Source organism: Calliphora vicina, chromosome 4 (assembly GCF_958450345.1).
Source record: "Calliphora vicina chromosome 4, idCalVici1.1, whole genome shotgun sequence".
Lineage (NCBI taxonomy): Eukaryota > Metazoa > Arthropoda > Insecta > Diptera > Calliphoridae > Calliphora > Calliphora vicina.
This window is the reverse complement of record NC_088783.1, coordinates 14,972,326-14,994,730: the sequence shown is the minus strand read 5'-3', so window position 1 is coordinate 14,994,730 and position 22,405 is coordinate 14,972,326. Positions and strand designations below refer to the sequence as shown.

At 28.9% G+C, this 22,405-nt stretch overlaps 3 protein-coding genes and 1 long non-coding RNA gene across 8 annotated transcripts; all 4 read right to left on the bottom strand.

Annotated features, from left to right (window-relative positions):
* Positions 1 to 908: 908 nt before the first annotated feature.
* On the bottom strand, positions 909 to 2,849 carry LOC135957081 (uncharacterized). The gene is made up of 2 exons (XR_010576398.1): positions 2,738 to 2,849; positions 909 to 1,851 (listed from the first exon to the last, which is right to left on the bottom strand). It is a non-coding gene; the product is annotated as an uncharacterized LOC135957081 (long non-coding RNA).
* A 2,440-nt stretch (positions 2,850 to 5,289) lies between these two features.
* On the bottom strand, positions 5,290 to 12,152 carry crm (cramped chromatin regulator). 5 transcript variants are annotated; one of them, XM_065508710.1, is made up of 9 exons: positions 11,911 to 12,152; positions 11,526 to 11,850; positions 11,064 to 11,469; positions 10,145 to 10,348; positions 8,772 to 10,081; positions 8,547 to 8,711; positions 6,081 to 6,540; positions 5,805 to 5,953; positions 5,290 to 5,743 (listed from the first exon to the last, which is right to left on the bottom strand). In XM_065508710.1, the coding sequence occupies exons 2-9, from the start codon at positions 11,775 to 11,777 to the stop codon at positions 5,642 to 5,644; spliced, it is 3,048 nt and encodes a 1,015-aa protein (XP_065364782.1). In that variant the 5' UTR covers positions 11,778 to 11,850; positions 11,911 to 12,152; the 3' UTR covers positions 5,290 to 5,641. The 5 variants fall into 5 exon arrangements, with proteins under 5 accessions (XP_065364782.1, XP_065364781.1, XP_065364783.1 ...); XM_065508709.1 differs by having other exon boundaries at positions 11,526 to 11,861; positions 11,922 to 12,152; XM_065508711.1 differs by having other exon boundaries at positions 11,922 to 12,152.
* A 2,281-nt stretch (positions 12,153 to 14,433) lies between these two features.
* On the bottom strand, positions 14,434 to 17,173 carry LOC135957822 (syntaxin-4-like). Its single transcript, XM_065508626.1, has 7 exons — positions 17,080 to 17,173; positions 16,902 to 17,021; positions 16,555 to 16,648; positions 16,101 to 16,343; positions 15,453 to 15,526; positions 14,700 to 14,837; positions 14,434 to 14,635 (listed from the first exon to the last, which is right to left on the bottom strand). Exons 1-7 carry the CDS (start codon positions 17,110 to 17,112, stop codon positions 14,468 to 14,470), a joined length of 870 nt encoding a protein of 289 aa, XP_065364698.1. The 5' UTR covers positions 17,113 to 17,173; the 3' UTR covers positions 14,434 to 14,467.
* Positions 17,174 to 19,013: 1,840 nt separating this feature from the next.
* Positions 19,014 to 20,982, bottom strand: LOC135958940 (syntaxin-4-like). Its single transcript, XM_065509889.1, has 5 exons — positions 20,767 to 20,982; positions 20,055 to 20,128; positions 19,866 to 20,000; positions 19,680 to 19,790; positions 19,014 to 19,197 (listed from the first exon to the last, which is right to left on the bottom strand). Exons 1-5 carry the CDS (start codon positions 20,969 to 20,971, stop codon positions 19,126 to 19,128), a joined length of 597 nt encoding a protein of 198 aa, XP_065365961.1. The 5' UTR covers positions 20,972 to 20,982; the 3' UTR covers positions 19,014 to 19,125.
* Between the last annotated feature and the right edge of the window lie 1,423 nt (positions 20,983 to 22,405).

Below are 22,405 nucleotides of genomic sequence, written 5' to 3'. Positions count from 1 at the left end.
ATATATCTCCACAAATTACGCTCCAAATAAATTTTATATACACAAAATTCATGTCACCAAATTTTGTTACGATCGGTCCATAATTAGTCATAGCTCCCATATAGACCCGCTTCCGAAAATCGCTTTAACGTGCATAAATCGCTTAAAAATGTTGGTAAACACACAAAATTCAACATAGTTAACTTTAACCTTCGCTTTACCAATACCCACCCGGGTGACCACATCGATTTTATTGGTTTAATATTTTTTTTAATTTTGTTTCGATTTTCTAGAGTTCTATAGAATTTAATAGAACCATTTTAAACTTTTTATAAGGTTTTTTCAATTTTTTAAAATTTCGTTCGTCGCATATATGTATAAGTGTAGTGTCACCCGGGTGGGTATTGGTAAACCATGTACATAAAAAACCTTTGGTAAAGCGAAGGTTAATATAGACATAAATCACACGACCTAATTTTATGGTGATCGGCCCATAATTGGTCATAGCCCCCATATAAGGCCCACTTCCGAAAATCACTCAAAAATATAAATTATTGAAATTTTAAAAGAAAATTTTTTTTTGCTCTTTTACTTAGTGTAGGGTATTATATGGTCGGGCTTGACCGACCATACTTTCTTACTTGTTGTATACATGTTTGGGCTGATTATTAAGAACAGAAGGTATTTAGTAGTAGACATTTTTTTAATGAAAATTGGATTGATTGATGCCTATCAAACTGCTCAGATGAGTAATACCATTATTTTATATTGGGGTTTTCCCCCATTGTGGGTCTTCAGCAAACCCTATCAAACCATAAGAAATACATGGTGTTTGTGTGTAAAGTGTTTCATCGTGAGGCATAGCCGGAGTGTTTCTACTACTACTTTTTTTTGCAATTGTAAGCAGAAAAATCCAAAAATAAAACAAGTTTTTGTATTTTAAAAAATTTATTTCAATAAGTAATAGATGTTAAAATTAAATAATATGAATGTTGGTCTTGTAAAATAATAAAAAATCTTTTCATTTAGTTTTTATATTTTTTCCTACATCTTTTTTGAGTGCTTTCTCAAAAAGTTCCATATCAATATCGTCGAGCTGTAGTGTATACTCATAACCCAATAAAGGATTGTAAATCTTAAAACATTTTATTATTTTACCCGTTTTCTTATAATAACCAAATCCATACAAAATCAGTTTGTAGAAATGTCTCACATGGATCAGTTTATCATTACGCGCAAGTGACTTAAATTTAGAAGTTTTTATTTCATACAGCACTTTTTGATCAAAGATCAGATCAGCATTGCCCTCAAAATATTCACAATCAGTTGCTGCTTTCATTTCGACTCCTGAGTAACGAAGTTTTTGAAAGTATTTTATAACCTCGAGTAGAGCAATGTTGTCGGTCTCGATTTCAGCTTCTGGCAGTGGATCGTGAAATGACAATGAAACCGATAAAGAAACTATTTTAATGCTTTTTAAAATATCCATTGCTCGTTTTTGAGAATCTTTGTAAATTAAATAATGCTGTTGGATATCGTTTTGCAAGGTGCGATCTTTTTCATTGTCTTTAAAATAAGTATCCGAATCTTTTAGAACCAGCTCGGTGACTTCATCTGTTAGTTTAGTTTGAAATTGATTGGACAGCAGTTTACGTATAAAATAATCCATAAATAAGCCATAATTTCTAGAAAGATTATTTTTTATTATACCACTGGGATATTGAAATTTTCTGCCAACTACTTTGGTTTCAACAACAATGTTTTTTACTAAAAGTTCCAAAAATATTTTCAGGTTTGGATATTCATTGAGCAATTTATTGGCGATATTAGTGGCATTTTCCTTTATTACAACTTTGTTATCCATTGTGCTTGCTGTTGGAACAAAAAAAAAAATAAATTACGTTTTTAAAAATTATCAATCCAAACACAAAAAGTAAACATTTATATATCGCACTTGATCAACAAGAGGGTATTAACTCAAAATTTTGTAAATTTCACTTTTTTCAAGAAATCAACTAACAACATCAATATCTATCTACTGTAAAAATTTCAACGTATTCCGATTACTCTTTCATCTCGAAAACAACACTTGAGACCATTCTCATGATAATATAGTGACTATTTTTATACAACAAAAAGGTATTATTTCAAGTTAATACAAAAGTTGAAATAGAAATGCATCGTAAATTTTCATCAAAAAGGTATTATTTTGAGTTGAGCGTTTATTCAAGTTAAAAATAATCAAAGTTTTTTATTTATATTTTGAGTTGATACTGTTTTGTTGATAAAATTGGTTTTATTTTATGATTTTAATTCGAAATGTGACTCTTTTTATAATATAATTGTTTACATTTTGTCAGAAAAATGGTAGGTATTAACTCAAAAAATAGATTTTTTTTTGCAATAATTGGAAAAATTTAAAAGAAAAACAAAGTAATTATTTTTTTAATGGTATTTACATACAATGATGTATTCAGATTATCAAATTCTCTTAAAATGTAACCACAAACAGTTTTTATCCTCTACTGAAAATTTTAAAATTTTTGAGTTAATACCCCCTTGTTGATCAAGTGCGATATAATGTTTGTATGTACATACATATGTATAACCAATTATTGTTTCTATTGCGAAATTGTTTTATTAAAATGATATTTATTACACCATAAAGAATAATATGCTATGTATGTATGTATGTACGAATTTCTAATGCAAAAATTTCACTTGTTTTATAATAAATCCTTTAATATTTATTATTCACCTTTTAATAAACAAATAATCCGAGAATTTATATGTATGTTTCTAATAATTTGTAAAATTATACTGAAAGCTCAAAGAAATATTCTCGATCATTTATAGTAGTAAAATGTGGGTAGTTCCCCCCATTAAATGTTATTAACAAAGCCAAGGCGTATTGAACAAAGCAAACGTCTTGTGTATTTTTTTTTAGTGACACTGCTGTATTGCAAATGTAGTATTTCAAACAATCAGTTTCAATTTGGTACTTTTTTGCTATTTTCGTATCTCCTTGGCTGTTTTCAAGTTATTTTATTGAATCATGAATTAGAACTAACTTATAAACAAATTATTTTTATTGACTAGATAGAAAGTCAATAAAAATAATTTGGTTTTTATATAAAAAATCGTATTTAGTCAAATTACATCTTCCAAAGATCTTACTTAAATAAAAGCCGTTGCAAAATTGAAAATAACGTATCATCAACTGCAAGATTTTCTTATATGAGTATTTAATTATTAAATAGTTCTTTACCATGTTTTTGATAGTATCCTAATTCTAAAAAATCATAAAATATATAAAAAACCTTTAACTGCTTTTATTTAAAAAAAAAAATATTTTTATTTTTTATACAAATAGGGTTACGAAATTGCACTATCAATTTGAATTTAAAGATTTTAGCGTCAGGTTTCAACGTTCACCATCTTTTGTACGTATTGTCATAAGTGGATACTTCTACTTATCAGCAAAGTTCTCCCAACATTAACTGTTAAAGGTGCTAACACTAACATTAAGGCTACTGGAAGCTCTAGATATGGAACATTCTAGTTTTGTCCGTTAGATAGTTCATGAAACTTCTAGAATATAAATAGTAACATCAAGTTGCAGTCAGTATTACCAGTGTATTCTTGGACATTATAAAGTGTGTTTTTAAAAGATAGTGATTATTGGGCAAATTTAAATAAAGAATTGTTACAATTTTTAAACTACTGATCGCTTTAAAAGAATTGTATATATGTATGTATATACAATTCAGAATATGATCAAGGTGGTTGTCAACGAAGCGCGTAAATTTTTATATTTGTCTTTGATGAGAATAAAAAGAAAATAATGTTTTTTTTTAAATTTTAATAATTGATATATAAAATGAAAAAATAAAACTTTATTGAAATGTTCCTCTATTTATAAGAATAGTTTTTAAAATATTGAAATTAATTAATACCTATTTTACTTTAAATATTTTAAAAAATACTGTTATGAATTTGTAGCTTTTTGGTTTTTAATTACCAAAGTTCCCAGCATTACTAAAATGTACTAGTGCGTCTCTGGTTTCAATGTATACATATGGTCCCAAAAGAAGCACCCAGTCAATAGTACTATCGTCTAGTTGTAGACTTCCAATTAAAAGAACATGTTAAATGTCTATAGTAAATAGTTTTGTCTGGAGTATAATAAGTCACTAGTACTGGTTACTGTGTCAATAGAAAGTCAGTACAGTTTCACTATTGACATTTCCTGCAGGCTAACTGTTAAATTTGTATAAACATAGTCTTATATTAATCCTTGAAAGTATTGTATCCAAAAAAAAAAAACGTTATCAGCAAGAGCAAATTTAGTATGATTAAGGTCATTTGTGATATCCTTTGTTCAAGGAAATATTGTTTTTCCTGTGTTCAAAAGAAAAGTATTTTTAGGAAAATATATTGAATCTAAGGTACATAATGGAGGCGTTCGTAAATACAGAAAAGTTGTGAATCACTGATTTAATAACCTGCAAGAGTAAACTAAATGATGCGGTAGTTTCATAAATCTGCAGCATCACTGCCTATAATATGCATTAAAAAACCATTGACGTAAAGAAATGATGGCAGATATGATATTTGAATTTGTTATGTCTCAATACTAATATGGAAAATCAGAACAGTTTATTTTTATGAATATTTTTTTATGTTAAAAATATGTACTTACTCATGCAATAATCCAAAAATTTCAGCTGTTTTCAAAAAGTCGAAAGAGTCGTTATTTTTATAATTTTTATTTGACATTCGAATGTTTCGTTAAAAACTTTTTAGTTAAATTAAAAAACAAATTTCATTTATAAATGTTGTTAATCTTTTTAAAGGTGTATTTTTTCTTGTTCCACAATAGTTTCTACAGTCTATTTTATATGTATGTATATTATTTTTGTTTGATTTACAAAAATAAAATTGATTAAGCTTAAATTAGAGTTGTTTATTTTTTTAGCTTAAACTTGAATTTTGCTTTACAAAATACAAATAAGGGGCTATAAAAGGAAAATACGTCCAAATAAAAATTATTTTAATACTAAAATTAATTAATAATCATTATAATACTTAAATTTTGGTAAAACAAATTAAGGAAGCTAAAAACGAATTGGAAAATATGTTAAAAACAAACAACAACAATGATAGGAATTACAAAAAAAATAGTAGTATATAATAAAACATTGGAGGCATTCACAGTTTTTGATATATGATCTTTTGTTGAACAAAATATTTAAAATAAACGGATAAAAAATGGTCAATAAATTCATTTCAAGCAGAAAACTGTAAATAAGAATTTAGTAAAATCGGTATAGTAAATTTACACTTCAAATAAATGTGGAGCAAATGTCTTAAAATTTTCAAAATATTTATATTGAAAATTTCAGTCTTCGAGAAATACATATGTAGAGGGGTAACTAAGATGTCAAAATGTTTTTAGTTTCATAGTTTACTAATTTAGTAGTTTACTAATGTATTAGTAACATACTTTATTAGTACATGTGCTTTGTTAATTTTGTTCGATTTTCAACTCTATGTGTATTTTCTATGGTATCCGGTCTATGTGTATTTCTCTATGAGTTTAGTTATAACAATACCAAAAATAAAGAATACTCTATTTACTGGGGGAATTTAAAAACACTTGTTAATCTTTATCTTGACTTTGAAATAAGGCTTTTATCTCCTGAAATTTGTGCATATAATCCACACTACTTTCGCTTATAACCGAAAGATTCGAAGAAGGATCCTAAAGAACGAAAAAACATATTAGAAATATATAGAAATTTTAAAGAAAATCTCAAACATACCAGCATATCGCGACTAGAATTGATTTCATCTAGATGGCCCAATAAGCTGGTCAAAGAAAAATCATTAATATTATCCTCCAGCCACTTAGAATTGGAAGAAGTTTCTCTTAACAGATGCATAGGTGTCAAACTATTTAAGAAACTGGTGTCTATAATACAAAAAAGTAAAATCAAGATTTAAAACATGTTTAACTAAAACAAATTTTGTATGGAAATTTTGTTTAATAAACTTTTTATAAATTTTAAAATTGATTATCAATATGGATAATTACTTACTTGAACTTTCGTCAAACGCACTGTCCACCGAAGGTATACCGGATGATGAACCATCGGTATTATCTACACCTGGTTCCTGTAAGTCTCTATATTGTTGCTGATAATGTGAAGTTGAGGTTTGTGGCATTTCTTCAAAATCGTTAAGTGTTAATGAATTTAAAAATGTATTGCAGGCATCATGTTTTTGGGTATTTTGATTAGATGTGGTTGTAGTGGTGATTGTTGTGGCTGTTGTTGTTTGTGGTTTATATTTATCAGCTTGATTCCAAGGCACTTCTTTACTTTGTGCTGCTGTTATTGCAGTTGTTGTTGTTGTGGGTGACATTGTAGCAGAGTTATTGGATGTTGTTAACGTTTGTGTTGAATTGCTGTTCAGTTGACCCGTAGTGTTTGCACTACCATTACTTGGTAGCAAAAGTCTTTGTACGAGAACCTGTCGTGACATTTTCTGACGTGTAAGCTGCAAATAAAATAAAAAAACAAAAATTTTAGAATCAAAGGATGTCTACGTAATTTATACTTTTTTATTTTTTTGTTCAGAAATTTGATTTTTTTTCCAAGTTCAGTAAAAACAAGTAAGAGAGCTATATTCGGCTGTGCCGAATCTTATATACCCTTCACCAAATTATACTTTAAAATAAATATTTTTAGGTAAACAAAAAATTTGTTTTTAATTGTTTTTCAAAATTTTTTTCGAAATTGTTTTTAAAAAGTTTTTTTAAAATTTTTTTTTTGGAAAAAAAAATTTGTTGAAAAAAAAATTCGGGTCAAAAAATATTTTTGCCGATTTTGACCCATTGTAGGTCCAACTTACTATAGCCTTATCTACATCGTTGCAATGGACTTTGAAATATCTATCATTAGATATCCATATTGTCTATATTAATGACTTAGTAACCCATATATAGATCAAAAATAGGCCAAAAATCGAGGTTGTCCCGGTTTTTTGCTCATATCTCCGTTATTTATTGACGGATTTTAAATAGCAAACTTCTCGAAAGTATGTCTGACAGAATTATTGATGATTTGGATCCCGAAGATATCTGGGGTCTTCAGAAAATTGATTTCAACTAACAGACGGACATGGCTTAATCGACTCCGCTATCTATAAGGATCCAGAATGTATATACTTTATAGGGTCGGAAATGAAAAATGTAGAAATTACAAACGGAATGACAAACTTATATATACCCTTCTCACGAAGGTGAAGGGTATAAAAACATAAGAGCTTTGTTCGGCTTTGCCAAATCTTCAGAATTGAAAGTTCGAAAATTCGAAATTAAGTTAGGAAAATTATATCTTCTTTTGATATATAAAATTTGTTTTAAATTTCGAAATTTCAAACAAAATATTTTTTGAAAATAAATTAAAGAATTTTTTTTCTAATTTATGGTTTTTTATGCTGCAATTTGGTATTTACAACATTTATTTACTAAGTTCGAAAATTCGAAATTAAGTTCGAATATGGCTAAAATTTATTAAAATTAATTTGTCACATTTTATTTAACTTTTAATTTGTTTATATTCGAATACTCCAATACAAATGCATCAAAATAAATTTTAATATTTTTAGATATATTCGAAGTCTACGAAGTTTAGATATAAACTTTGTTGAAAAGAATTTATTATTAATTTCGAGAATTCAAAATTAAGTAAACATTTTAAGAACATTTTTGTGAAATAAATTTTAAGATTTTAGATCCCAGTAAATACTTGCAACGAGAGAATAAAATCAAAATTTACAAAATTACTCTCATAAATTCTCAAAAATGAACACATTACCAGTAACAATTGTTTTATACACACAATTTTCTTATTTTATTCCTCTTAAAATGTAAAATGTATTCAATTTTATTGAAAATTCCTTCTTTTGAAATTTTTTCACCACAAAAATAAAATTGTGAATAAATAAACAATAACACAAAACATATGAAATATACATAAGCTTTAATAGTTTGTAACGAGAGAACACTCTCTAAAATTTATACGCTCTTGATTTTTTCTCTACTTGCAAGTTTTTTGAGTTAATTGTTACTAACTAGTAACAACTTTTAGTTATTGAATAGAGCTTTTATTTTTGTTAAATTTAACATTAGATTTTTTAGTAAGTTCGAAAATTCGATATTAATTTCAGACTTTTTCGAACATGGAATAAAATCATTAATAAACATTTATTAAAAACCAAAAAATTTGTCAAATTTAATTTAATTTTTTTTTAGACATGTTCCCACTAAAAACATTGTATTCCAACTTGGGTAATAAAAATTCTTAAAAACTTTTTTCCACTATTTTGGAATATTCGAAATTAAGAATTTTTGAATATTTTATTATCTTATAAAATTTTAATTCCAACATATTTTTTTTTAAATTCCAAGTTTTGGTGAAAACAATTTTCAATAGAACCTCAATTTGGTTTTACAATTAATTTTCAGAATTATTTAAATACTTCTTCCAACTCTTACTTACCGTTGTCAATTGCTTAACCGGATCTATAGATGTCCTTCTCACCGGTATCATAGGTTGTCTGAAAATATTGCCGGTATTACTATCACTGGCCGCTGAACCATTCACTCCACAATTGCCAAACGATTTATTGGCAATAAATGTACGACCCGTTAGGTCCCTCTCAAACTAAAAATAATCAAAAACTTCAACAATAAAACACAATAACAAAAAAAATCTTAATTTTACCTTAACCTTGGCGGCATTATTACGCTCACATGTACAGGGACGACGACGCATGCGTTCGCTTAAATTCGCTATTAACAAAAGTTGTTTAAGTTTATTACTTAAATCGGATGTTTGTACAGAATTTTGTAAATTCCTTTCATCACCATCTTTAGCACATGTATTGGTAGATGGTTTTGAATTACACAAAATAATTTGTTTTGAAATGTTAGTTGCCAGTTCGTTAGGTAGCGATGATTGAGATTCACTCTTTGTCGGCTGATTGGTGGGCATCCAATAATAGTCCAATTGTAATTTGGAATCATGACCAAAAACAACATACAAATCACCGATTGTTATATCGCCGGCATTTGAAGAGGTCCAGCCACTTCGTATGCGTTGTATAACATCGTCATTGAGCAGAGGTTTGAATACTGAACGTGATGTTTTGCTGGCAAGCGAACGTTTAGAACGTACCGCAGTATTTAGTTGTGACATACAATTTGCACTTGTAATTTCTGTGGCGGCCGTAGTTATAGATGGTACTGGAGCAGGTGGTGGAGGCGGTGGGTTTTGAGGTTCTGTTGCAGCCACATGTTCTTTGCTATTATTAATTTCATTCGAATCAGACAGTAACTCTTGTATTTCATCGCTTAGTTCATCACCACTGCTTTCATTTTTAGCATTGTTAAACGAATCGTTTTCATTCGAGGACAATTGAGCCTCCTCCACTGTAACTAGAATGTTTTCATACGAATTATCTAGGCCTTTCACTCTTTTCAATTGCTCCGGTGAACGTTTCTCGGAACCACTTTCAGTGCGCAAACGTTTGTTGCCGCTTGATATGTTTGTATTGGAGGTAGCTGATTGTAGAGCCGATGATGCACTACATCGCTCTGCATTTAGTTGTTCTCCCCTGACCGTAACACCCATGCGTTCCTCATAAGCCGTTAAACATATATTGACGCTACTTAAGTACTCGGTAATACTAAGTAGAGGTCGATGTATGGTTACGCCTGGTTTGGGTAAGAAACAAATTTCACTGTCTTGTACATTTAAATCGTTCAAATGTGTTGTGGCTGATGCTTGTTGAGGTGTAGTGTTGAGGGATTCTTGGCTGGCAATAAGTTTAGCTTCATCGGCTATTCTTACATCCATGCTGCGCCATTTATGCTGAAATGTTTTAATGAAATTTACCAGTTTCTTATGCAACGGCACTGTGGTTCGACATCTCGGATTTTGAGCAATGGTTTGAACACGTCCAAAAGCTTCCATATTAGCTGGACTAATAACAACTTCTATTTTAGAGGGCAAGCGTATATCCTCCAATGTGTCTACACAGACAGTTAAATGTTGATGATTATTAACATTTTTTTATTTTATTTTTTCTTACTCACCATCTAACTGATTTAGTCTTCTCAAGGCTTTACAAGATGGCGTTTTAATGCGTATATTTTTGCCTTTACATCGTACAGATATGTGTCCATGATAAATGAGATTTCGTAATTTCATAAAATGTTTATCGGTTACAAATTGCAGTTTTCGTCGCATTTCACCATAGTTGATAAGGGCATATAGTTCCTGCACTGGTTTACGTACCTCTGTAAGAAATATTATTTAATAAACTTTTAATGCACGTTATTTTCTAAGTTTTACTATTTTAGCATTCAATATTTGGCTTAAAGATACAAATCTGTGACTTTTTAAAATTTGTCACCATTAATATTGTTTCAGATTTTAAGACTAATGGTGTAAATTTATACATTAATAAAAGTATTTTTTTGCACGTTTCGGAAATGAAAATTTCTTCGTTCGACCAAAAACCAGCTATATATACCAGATATACCCCGGAGGTAAAAAACATACTGAGTAAATATTTCATACTGAGTAAATATTTCATTAGCCACCGATTTTTGATAATCCATATTTCAGGGGTAAAATTAAAAAAAAAAACATTTGAATGAATACAGATTTCAAAAATGATATAAAAACATTTAAGATCGATTAAATGTTTTAGAAGTTATTTAACATTTTTATGAGTTCCCTATTTTTTATTTCAGCGTCTGCTGAAGTAATTTATGAGGTTAAAACAATTATAATACCAATTATACATTTTATTAGATTTTGCATTTCTATTATGTAATACACCAAATCTATAGGATCAGAATTTTTTCTGAAAATCTTTGGCAGATTTCTACAGAAATTTTAATAAAGTATGTTTCTGTTAAAAATTGTTCGCAATAAACTTGCTTCTTAATCTTCCAAAAACGAAAATTACGCACAATTTCTAAAAAAAATGTTTAGCTTTTAACTCACCCTCTGAAAATCGTATATATTTACAGATTTTATGATAAGTCTGATAATAATGCTGGCGCACTTGATCCTTCGACTTGAATGAGAAATCGGTGGCGGGACTGCGACGCTTTAGTTTCGTATTAATAAAATTGCCAATGGCTTCGAAATCTTTGCCAAACTCATTGAGGGCATCAAAGAAATGATTACGTTCAACATTTGACCAGGTGGGACGATTGGCACGAACTTGGGAGGGTGTTTTCTGTGCAGCCGAACGTTCTTCTTTGCGGCTCACATCACGTTCAGAGGGCGGTGGGGTTATTGGTCGTGTTTGTTGATCTTGGCGCATTTTCTGTATAACCCGGGCGCTAGTGCGCGTGCCATGACAATTGTAGGTGGTAACCGAACCCAATAGTTCCTCTGTGTCCGCCTGCAAAAACAATACAAAGAGAAAGTAAGTGCATTCAAATTTATGCAAATGCGTACATTATTTTTCTTTACCTCTTGTACAGTCGTCTTAACATCTAGCTTTTTGTCAATTGCCTCTTTGCCACGCGAATGGGGTTTGCTTGGATGTGTTACGACATTTGTTGGCGTTGGAATTGTTTCACTCGATGTGGACATTTCTTGAAATTTTTCCTTTTTTGCTGCTACAGCTACGTCATCTCTATTGCAGCCATCATTGGCATTTGACTCTGGGTTCATTAATTTGTCTGCAGGCAATTGACCTTTATTCATTTGTAAATATTACAAAAATGTTGTGTTGTATTCACCAAAATTATTAACTGGTTAATAATTTATAGATCCTTTTCTGCAAAAAACCTTGAAAATTTTCAATCTATTTTAATCAGAAGGTCTTTAAAATTAATACTTTTCACAGACCTCCTCCAATAAAACACAATAAATACCAAGATGGCTGTCAAATGTTTATTAAGAATTTTCGAGCATTTTCCGCCTTAAAATTTTAGCACTTTGGGATTTTAGAAAACACACACATTAAGCCTATAATTTACACAGTATTTTGCAATAAAAATATACGAAAATGATTAAAATTCTGCTTTATTTATAAAGTCAAAGTGAAAATTTATGCGTTTTTATTTATTGTCCTCTTCAATTAAAATTTGTTTTGTTGTATTTACCATAGGCAAGGATGCCAGATATGTTTATGCAGTCTTTCATTCCATTTTGTTTCTCACAAAGCAACAACGATGTATGAACAAATTAAGTGAGTAACAATAATAATATATAAGTTATCACGTTTAAATTAAAGAATAATTTCTTTTACCTCAGTTTATACTTTATATTCTAACCTGTATATAACTATAAGCTATTTTGCTGTAAACAAATTTAAATTAATTCAATTTCAAATTAAAATATACGGCAGCCTGTTTAAATTCAAGGTTGTATTTAACAATGTCTTTTTATGTGGCAACTCATGTTTTATTTCCTTAGTTTCTTCTTCTTTATAAACGTTAAACGGTCGCAAAGTAAATAGCTCAAGTTAATTTATTAATTTTAATATTAACAAGTGCTGAAACTTTTTCGAAATTAGTGTTATCATGTAGAATAATTAATGCTTAATACGGGTAATATGAAGTTTTGAAGCTAAATATAAATTTCAATCGAAAATATTTTGTGCAAAAAAAAGCTTAAAATTTACTCTACTTAGTGTTGGTGTAATGAAAAAAAAAACAGTAAAAGCGCGCGTTAGAAAAGAGCGTAAGAGAGTTACCAGTGTTTTCTTGGCTTAAAGCGTGCTACCAGCTATTTTGTAAAGTTTTGAAGTGGCCGGAAGTATTAAATTTTTTGTAAAAGATTGCAAATAGAATAACTTCAAATGAATTGTGTTTACATATTTATAATTTGAGAAAGCTGATCAAAAAAGTTTTAAGAATTGCTTTTCTTTCTCTATTGCAATTTCATCCTATTTGAAAACATATTTTTTAATTTAATTTAATACTATTTTGTGTATGTGTGTTTTTTTTTTTAAATTTCTACATATAAATTTATTAATAGTACTATTAATAATATTATGCTGCATCAAAAAAATGCAGGAGTTCTCACATAGCAAAATTATTGTTTGGAGAAAATCGATAAGTATGTATGAACTCTATCATACTCGATCACTTCGTTTATTACTTTTTCTTATTATTAACCGAATCTTAACAATAATTTTCTGTTTAAAAGGCTAAACTTATATTTTCCACACAAAAGCAACAATTTTAAAATTAGTTTCAAAAGAACATACCTATTTGTATATACCCTTCACCTTCGTGAGAAGGGTATATACTATAAGTTTGTCATTCCGTTTGTAATTTCTACATTTTTCATTTCCGACCCTATAAAGTAAAGTCGATTAAGCCATGTCCGTCTGTCTGTTGAAATCAATTTTCTGAAGACCCCATTCAGATTCGGCACAGCCGAATATAGCTCTCTTACTTGTTTTTGTTGACAGTTAAATTCGAAAATGCCTTAAATTTGGAATAATAGAGAATAGACATAGAGCGGAAACTCAGTTGTCAGAAACCTAATTGGTGAGAATGTATTAGTAGAAAAAACTATTTTGAGTAATTTGTTTGTTTGGGTTTTTTCTAGTTTCCGCTCTAGTTTCTCTATGTTTGGAATCCTATACACATCTGGCATCTATTGAAAATAAATTGGAGGTAATAATATAAAAAAAAATAATTGAATAAAAAAATATCTCCATAAATTAGTTTGATCTAATAAGAAGTGAAATACAATATAATAAAAATAAATATAAATAAATAAAAGGCTGACAAACGATTCGAAACGATAACTGTTTTATGGATTAATACGTCAATGATACTGTAACGCAACCGAATGTGCGGTAACAAATATTAAAATGTATTATTCCGTTTCGGTAACGGCACTGTAACGGTAATTTCGAGCCTTAGAAACTATGTGGGTAACGTTTTATAGCGACTACGCTAACGGTAACTAGCTTTGGAAATAACTTAAATATAATAGTTTATATCGTTAGCTAAGTGTGCAAAAGTTCACAAAATCCTTTGTTTTAAATATTTTGGAAATATATTGGTATGATTTACAATGAAAAATAGTAAAAGTTTAGAAGAAGTACATTTTTAAGTCATTTTATATTATGGAGTTAGTACTTTTCCATACTACAGCATAACAAGAAGACACGATATATTTGTAAACGTTTTTTAAACGTTACTTATTCTAACGTTTTGTATTAAAATCTCAGTTTCATAAAAAGTGGACTTAGTACTTTTACTAAGCTAACGAAACAATTATTAATAAAAGTAAAATATAAAAATTATTTAAAAAAATTATTTATTTATAAATACTACAAGTGTAAAGTGATTTATTTTTCAGTCAACAACAAACTCTCAAGAATACTCATTGGTAAGTGTTTTCTATATTTATATTCTTTAGTTTAATTGCATTTACTTTAACATACAAAGTTTTAGATTGCAACAAAAACAACACATTTTGAAAAAACTGCAACATCTTTTCTTTTGTATTTTCTCAGCAGTTTTCAATACTTCTATGGCTTCTTCCACATAATTGCGCGTTGCATCAAAATGAGTTTCAATGACTTGAATTTTGTCACCCTGTATTAAAAATTTAAATGATTTATTTTACAAACAAAAAAAAAAGTTAACAAATCGAATATACCTGTTCTGCCACTAGAGTTTGCAAACTTATGAATAAATTATGAACTTCAGTTATGGACTTTTCTAGTTTTTTCAAATCCTCAAAACGGTCTTGTATTTCTTGTAGAGTTTTGCGTTCGGTTTCGGTATCTTGGAGAATCTGTTGAATTAAAAAAAGAACTTAAAGAAATTTAAAAATATCTATGCTAAATAATAAATGATGCACAATTAGGCAATAGAGCATAAACATAATATGGAACATGGATTAAAATAACATGTTAAGCTTCTTTCTTCTCTTTTGTTCTGACCAGCTATTTATAAAGTGATATTTGTTTCTTATTTGATAAAGGTTATGAACTTCGTTGACACTCGTGTTCAGCCCCTGGAGACTATGAAAGCCGACCACTGTATATAGTACAACTTTTGACATAATAGCAGTTTTGTAAAATAAATTATATCTCTTAAAAAATGCAAATTTAAGCCCTTTTAACTGATGTCCATATCTTTGCAATCAGATTATAATTACTAAAGATATTTAAGTGTACATATTAGGGTTCCTAATTCCTGGCAAATATTAAAAAAATCTGTTCAATCCCGGAAATTGCAGGCAATTTTTACCGATTAGGAACCCTAGTTAGACAGCTCAATGAGTTACTGACATACAAATTCTAAACCGATATCTTAAATTTCTGCACATGCACATTATAACTCTAGTAAGTTTTATTAAAAAATGTTTCAGATTAAATTATATTAAATACAATTAAAATTAACTTACGTTTGATTTAAATAAATTTGTATTTTTATTTTCTATCAACGTTTCGATTTCGTCATCCGACAAATTGCAATTTACTAAAAAAAATTTCAATATTTTTATTATAATTATGTCATATAAACTATATGTATGTCACAGATTAATACAGATATGTAACAAATGACAGTTGTCAAAAAAAGTAATATCGAACCGAATGGTTATTTTGACGTTCTACAACCACGTGACACAGCAATTCCCAATTATACAATTCTTGTAACGTCGAACAAAAGAAAATATAAGAAAAATCAAAATCAAAGTTTGACGTTATAGGAGTAAATAAAAATATTGAAAACTCTCCCTAGAGCAGTGATGTTCAAAAATTCTCTAGGGCCTAGAGATTCTACCTTCTACAATAATTGTATCATGCCACTTTTGTTGTGATTTGCAGAGCAAGATAAAAATTACAATTTTCAATAGACAACGGGTGTGCTTTGACACACAGCAATTTTACTTGTAAAAGCAGACTATATTTGTCCCTCTTTCCAAACCACAGCCGTTTTGACATTTTTTTTATTTGTTTTCTATTGCCATATTACTGAAACCAGCTGATTCATATCTGTATAATTTGTGATATACATATACATATACTTATATTTAGTAATATATACTTACAAATTTGCGATTGCATTTGCAATTTTTTCTTTAACTTCTGCTCAAATTCCAATAGAAATTGTTCATTCTTAGTCCAGATTATTACATACTGTTGAAAGAAACCAAAGTACAGTAAACGTTTCATGCGTGCCAAGGCACTGAAATCTTCTTGATCGGGTAGTTTACTTTCTAGTTTCTTAAATTTCTTAATAATATCGTTACCAATCTTTATACTTTCACTGCGTATTTTATTGAAGTCTTTTGCTGCAAGTATACGGTTTATTAATATACATAAATAAGTTTGTATTTTGATGGGTGCAGGCGCGGATTCAGGTCAACCATTTGGGTCAAAATTTGTTCTACATTTTTCTTCTTTTTTATATGAAAACTTTTCGGTTTTGGGGGGGGGGGGGTGGATAATCCTATTTCTCCCCCTCAGGATCCGCGCCTGGATGGGTATAATATGAATACATACGATTAAAATTATTCATTTTCTCTGCTGTTGTCATAGATTTCATGTTCAGCAAATGACTTTCGATCTCTCGGAGTTGCTGGTGTATGTATAAATACTGAAATTAGAATTAGATATTAAAGTTTATATTTAGCATTTGTCATGATACAATAACCACGTCCTTCATTTGTCTGATGCCTCCAAATAACTTTCGGACATGTAATAGTTAAAGCAAAATATATTTTAAAAAAAGTCACAAAAAAATCAACTTAAATCCGAATTTTCGCAAATTAATTTAAAATCCTTTAGTGTTTATTACGTTAAAGTTTATATGTATATGTCGTATTCAATACAAATATACTAAACCTTACCTTTTTCAATACATGTCCCATTGGTCCATTATATGGCTTATATTCTAGCTCCACTTCTTCCTCATCCTCTGCAACTTCGAATTTACTTAGATCATTTGAAGAATCATGGATTTGTAAACTCTATGAAATAAGTCTATTATTATTGGTTTGAAATAATTCACTATAAAACATCACCCACCTTCTTTAGATCTGTTAAACGCTCTTTAATCATTTTTAAAAAATCTATTTATCTTCACTCTTTCTCTAATGTTTATTCTTCTACAGTTTTCATAATACTAGTTCCATTTGCGTCTACTTAAGAACATTATATTAATGTATAACCACAACGAATGTTACTAATTCAAAATGAATGTATACATGTGTATGTACTGGTATTTATTTAATTTTAAAATAAAATTACAAGATATTTCTAAATTCTCTTACTCGTATTTCTGTATCGAAATGTAAACAAGCGTAAAGAAATATTTTATTTAAACTTTTGTTTTGAACAAGTCGGATACTAGAAATAATATTTTTCTTATTAAGTATAACTAGGATACCAAGTAATAAGTTAAAATTTTAATCATCCTACACAATAGCATTAACATTACAAAGTAATAAGTTAAAATGCTAATATACCCGACTGTTCTGCATTGACAGTCATTTTCTTTGACGTCTTATTACTTGGCTGATACCCATTTATATATTTTTAGGTTACTTTATATAACTTAAGTGGTAACTGACTTCGTTGCCACTTTAGTGTCTCTAAGTAATGTCTCTAAAAATAGGGTGTAGTCACTTTGAAGTCTATTGTCACTAAGTGTCACTACTTGGCATTTAACTCATTATTTTAAAAATTAGTGATCACAGATCAAGCTCCTTTTCTCGATTAAACGCTTATATAAGTTTTTTATATGAAAAATTGATTTTTTCCGAAACATGAGTGATCACAAATCGAGTTTCATTTCCTGATTAAAAGCTTATATACAAAGTTGTGATGGATTTTATTTTTTTGGCTTTTTTCATATGAAAAATCGATTTTTGGTCTGAAATTGTAGTGATCACAGATCGAGCTTCTTTTATATATTAAAATCATATTTACAAAGATATGAAGGATTTTAATTTTATGAAAAATCGATTTTTGGTCTGAAATTTTAGTGATCACAGATCGAGCTTCTTTTCTCTATTAAACGCTTATATACAAAGTTATGAAGAATTTTAGATTTTTGAGTTTTTTCATATGAAAAGTCGATTTTTGGTCTGAAATTTTAGTGATCACAGACCGAGCTCCTTTTCTCGATTAAACGCTTATATACAAAGTTATGAAGGATTTTTGATATTTGAGATTTTTCATATGAAAAATCGATTTTCTTCCGATATATGAGTGATCACAGATCGAGTTTCATTTCCTGATTATACGCTTATATACAAAGTTGTGATGTATTTTAGATTTTTGACTTTTTTCATATGAAAAAAACACTTTAGGTCTGAAATTTTAGTGATCACAGATCGAGCTTCTTTTATATATTAAAATCATATTTACAAAGATATGAAGGATTTTAATTTTATGAAAAGTCGATTTTTAGTCAGAAATATGAGTGATCACAAATCGAGCTCCTGTTCTCGATTAAACGCTTATATACAAAGATATGAAGCATTTTAGATTTTCATATAAAAAATCAATTTTTAGTCAGAAATATGAGTGATCACAGATCGAGTTCCTTTTATAGATTAAAATCATATTTACAAAGATATGAAGGATTTTAGATTTATGAAAAATAGATTTTTGGTCTGAAATTTTAGTGATCACAGATCGAGCTCCTTTTCTAGATTAAAATGTTCTATACAAAGTTATTAAGGATTTTAGGTTTTTGAGTTTTTTCATATGAAAATCTATTTTTGGTACGAAATATGAGTGATCGAGATCGAGCTCTTTTTCTCGATTAAGCGCTTGTATAAAAAGATAGAAAGGATTTTAAATTTTTGATTTTTATCATATCAAAAATGGATTATAGGCCAGAATTATGAGTGATCACAGATCGATCTCCTTTTCTTGATTAAACGCTTCTGCCAGAGTCAGAACGCATGTTACACAGCTTTATTGTTTTAATTGTTACATATTAATAATATCTGTTATCTTTAAGATTTTTTAATACAAATTTATTTTTCAAAATTTACACGCTTATGGGTTTGATCTTACAATTTCTCTTAAACTTATATTAAAATAATTGTATATATCCGGCATTTATTTTTTCTTTCTAGGTATTATTAACGATGTTACGGCAAATATTCCCAATACTATTAAAATTATCTTGTTCTGAAATGAAAATCGAAATAAAATTATGAAGTAACAGCAAAAATGAAAGCAATACTACTGCTTTTGTTATAGCTATGCCTAGAGAAATGGAGCTAAGTAACAGTTACAAAAAGCATACAGATTTAAATTGCTGATCGCCAAACATTTTGAAGCGCTTATGATTGGGAAAGTGCTTATGGAATGAATGTTTCCGATTCTTTGCTGCGTTTCTGTAAGCTTTCATTACAATCTATAACAGAAGCAGTAGTTAGTATGGTTCGAAAGAATTAATTCTTATCTAAATATCAAAATCAAATTAAATTTGTTAATGGAATGGTTCATTAAAGAATTCATTTCGAATTAATTCCTAGGTATAGTTACTTAGTATCTCAACAATGAATGAATTCAACAATGAATGAATTCTCTTCAAATAAAATCCTTGGAATGATTTACTGACATTTTATATTCTGCATTAAGATTTTAGTGAATTTTGGTGAACATACTTTTCGATTTTTATTTTTTAGTTTTTCGGCTTGTTTTAACTCCTGGGCCGCCACTTTCACATGATCACGAGAATCATTAAAATGATTTTCTATGCGTTGTGTTAGAACACCCTAAACAAATATAAAAATCAATGAAATTTATGATAAATTTTAAGATACAAATAATACGAAATTTATTTAAATTACCTGATCTGCTATTAGAATTTGAAGACGTATGAACAAGGAATGAACTTCTTCAATAGATTTTTCCAATTTCTGTAATTCATCCAAGCGTTCCTTAAGAGCATGCAAAGTTTTGCGGGCTTGTTCGGTTTCTAAGATCTAAGAAATGTTAACATAACAGTAAATATTTGTTAATTGAGTTTATATACTCACATTGCCGACATATAAAGTGGTAACTTTATGAGATATTAGAGTGTCAATTTCCTCCTCAGTTAGATCACAATTTACTAAAGTGAAAAATGTTAATAAGATAAATACAATAGTTTTCATAATTTTGCAATTCAACTTATAAAAGTCTTTCTAATTCTTAAATATGCACGTTCAATATAGACACAGCCTCAGAAGTGAGTAAACACTACAAATTATTTGATTTTTTTGAAAATGCGAAAATCTATCCATCGATTAAAATTTTAAAGTTTCGATTTGTTGGAGATTGGCCTGAATAATAGATTCGGACTAAGATTTAAGTCGGACTAATGATCTTCATGATCTTAAAAAAAATCAAAAAATTCATTGGTGTTTACTCACTTTTGAGGCTGTGTGTATATTGACCGCGATCCAGTATCGCGATATTTATTGAACGTTTATCAAGCAGTATTGATGGATCCATATCGCAGAATAGCCTAATATTCTGATAGCCAGATCGTGTATCACGCAATAAATATTGAACGTTGAGCATACTTCGTGATATCAACGCGCGATGCGTTGGTTTTCTAATCAACTACCGAGCCATACAGCTCAAAAATAATGTAAATACGCACGATCCACCAATCCATTAAAATGGATCGCAATCCAATATATATTAAACGTGTAGCAGTACCCTTAAAGTGATCCCTTGATATGTTACAATTTTAACTTTACTTACATATTTTCGATTGCATTATTAGATTTTTCTTTAAATTCTGCTCATAGTCATGGAAAAACTCATTATTTTTACTCCACATTATCACATAGTTCTCAAAGAAACCACAATACATTGAACGTTGCATACGACCTAGAGTGCTGTAATCGTTTTCCGATGGCAAAGTTGTGCGAATTAATTGAAATTTGTTCATTAAAAGGTTGCCCATTTGTAAGGTATTTTGACGTAATTGATAAAAGTCTTCTTCTGTAAAATAATTATCATATTATTAGCTAGAATTTATATCAAAATAAAGTTTAAAAATATTGGTACAATCGCAAGTGATATTTTCTTGATTATTAAAAATAGGAATTTGAATTTGTATTAATTTTAAAAATCATTTATTTGGTTTATTTTTAATTTGTATTCCACACAATGTCTTAAAAAAGTAATGTTTTATTGCTGAATTATTCCTAGAAACATAATTATGTTTAAAATACTTACCAATGAATTGTTTATGATTCTTTGCCTGGGTCATAACTTTCATTGATTCGATATTGGCTAATATTACATCAAATTCATGGATTATTTTGTTGTACTATATAAAATAAGTTAATAAAAGTATTATTTATTATAAGATATCAATGATTTTAAATAAAATATATATGAGAGGATGTTTTAGTCGAAATTAACCCTTTTAATGTATTTAAGAAGATGTTACGACCACAATTTGAATTAGATTTGAATTAATAAAAATTAAAGATCTTAAAAGTGGTTGAATAAATTCCATTATGTATTAATTCAATTATGAATTAACTCAATACGAAAGCAAATATGTGATCGTACTCACTAGCTGATCTTGATCTTTCAAAAATATCTACATATGTTTGTGTGTATTCGTTTACACTTACCATTTTGAGTAAAGCATCCAAAATCGGGTTGTGCGCACAATCTAAGCATTCCTCAATTTCGTCAGTGCCAATTATAACCAAGGACTCCGTTGAAGCGTTCAAAGAACAGGCCACCTGCACAAAAGTGAAATTATCTATGGTAAAAATTTTTCTTTAGCTACTACATACCATCAGTATTACTTAGAATTAGTATAATAATGACTTATTTATCAATTGATATATAAGCACTTATTATTAAATGTAACGAATGATACAAAGAATCACCATAATTCTTATTTAGTTAAAAATTTGCCAAATTTTCCATGTCCTCTTTACTAGAATACATTTATTTCCAAGTACAAACCCAGACACCACCAGATCCCTTTTCATTTTGTTACTTTTTTACCATTAAATAAACCGGATACATTTGATTGCAAATAACAGCAGTTTAGATCTAGTTTCTTACTGGTCAGTTAAACGTAGCTTAAGACGATGTTATATTAAACCAGAAACATATTTAGCCGGCATTTAACAAATGATAGTGTTTCCCACAAATGGAATGGATTGCTGACTGTTAGCATTGCCGTACTTTTCAGTCAAATATATGCAATATTTTAAATATTGGCATCTTATACTTAGGTTTAACTCTTAGTAGTTTAAAATTGTAACAACTCTTTTTTTATTCAAATGTACAACAACAGCAGTTTAAATAGTCACTATGTGTTTTTATACCCTTCACCTTCGTGTCTGTCTGTCTGTCTGTCTGTCTGTCT

What these genes read in the sequence shown, in the direction of transcription:
- LOC135958940 (XM_065509889.1), bottom strand. Translation starts at nt 20,971, where the DNA reads ATGGGCAACCTTTTAATGAACAAATTTCAATTAATTCGCACAACTTTG. An exon ending in CCACTTTATATGTCGGCAAT is followed by an intron (nt 20,001 to 20,054) that starts GTGAGTATATAA and finishes AACATTTCTTAG; the next exon opens with ATCTTAGAAACCGAACAAGC. An exon ending in AAATTCTAATAGCAGATCAG is followed by an intron (nt 19,791 to 19,865) that starts GTAATTTAAATA and finishes ATATTTGTTTAG; the next exon opens with GGTGTTCTAACACAACGCAT.
- LOC135957822 (XM_065508626.1), bottom strand. Translation starts at nt 17,112, where the DNA reads ATGATTAAAGAGCGTTTAACAGATCTAAAGAAG. An exon ending in GTTTAACAGATCTAAAGAAG is followed by an intron (nt 17,022 to 17,079) that starts GTGGGTGATGTT and finishes CTTATTTCATAG; the next exon opens with AGTTTACAAATCCATGATTC. An exon ending in AAACTCTAGTGGCAGAACAG is followed by an intron (nt 14,636 to 14,699) that starts GTATATTCGATT and finishes TTTTTAATACAG; the next exon opens with GGTGACAAAATTCAAGTCAT.
- crm (XM_065508710.1), bottom strand. Translation starts at nt 11,777, where the DNA reads ATGAATAAAGGTCAATTGCCTGCAGACAAATTAATGAACCCAGAGTCA. An exon ending in ATATATACGATTTTCAGAGG is followed by an intron (nt 10,349 to 11,063) that starts GTGAGTTAAAAG and finishes TATTTCTTACAG; the next exon opens with AGGTACGTAAACCAGTGCAG. An exon ending in AAGACTAAATCAGTTAGATG is followed by an intron (nt 10,082 to 10,144) that starts GTGAGTAAGAAA and finishes CTGTCTGTGTAG; the next exon opens with ACACATTGGAGGATATACGC.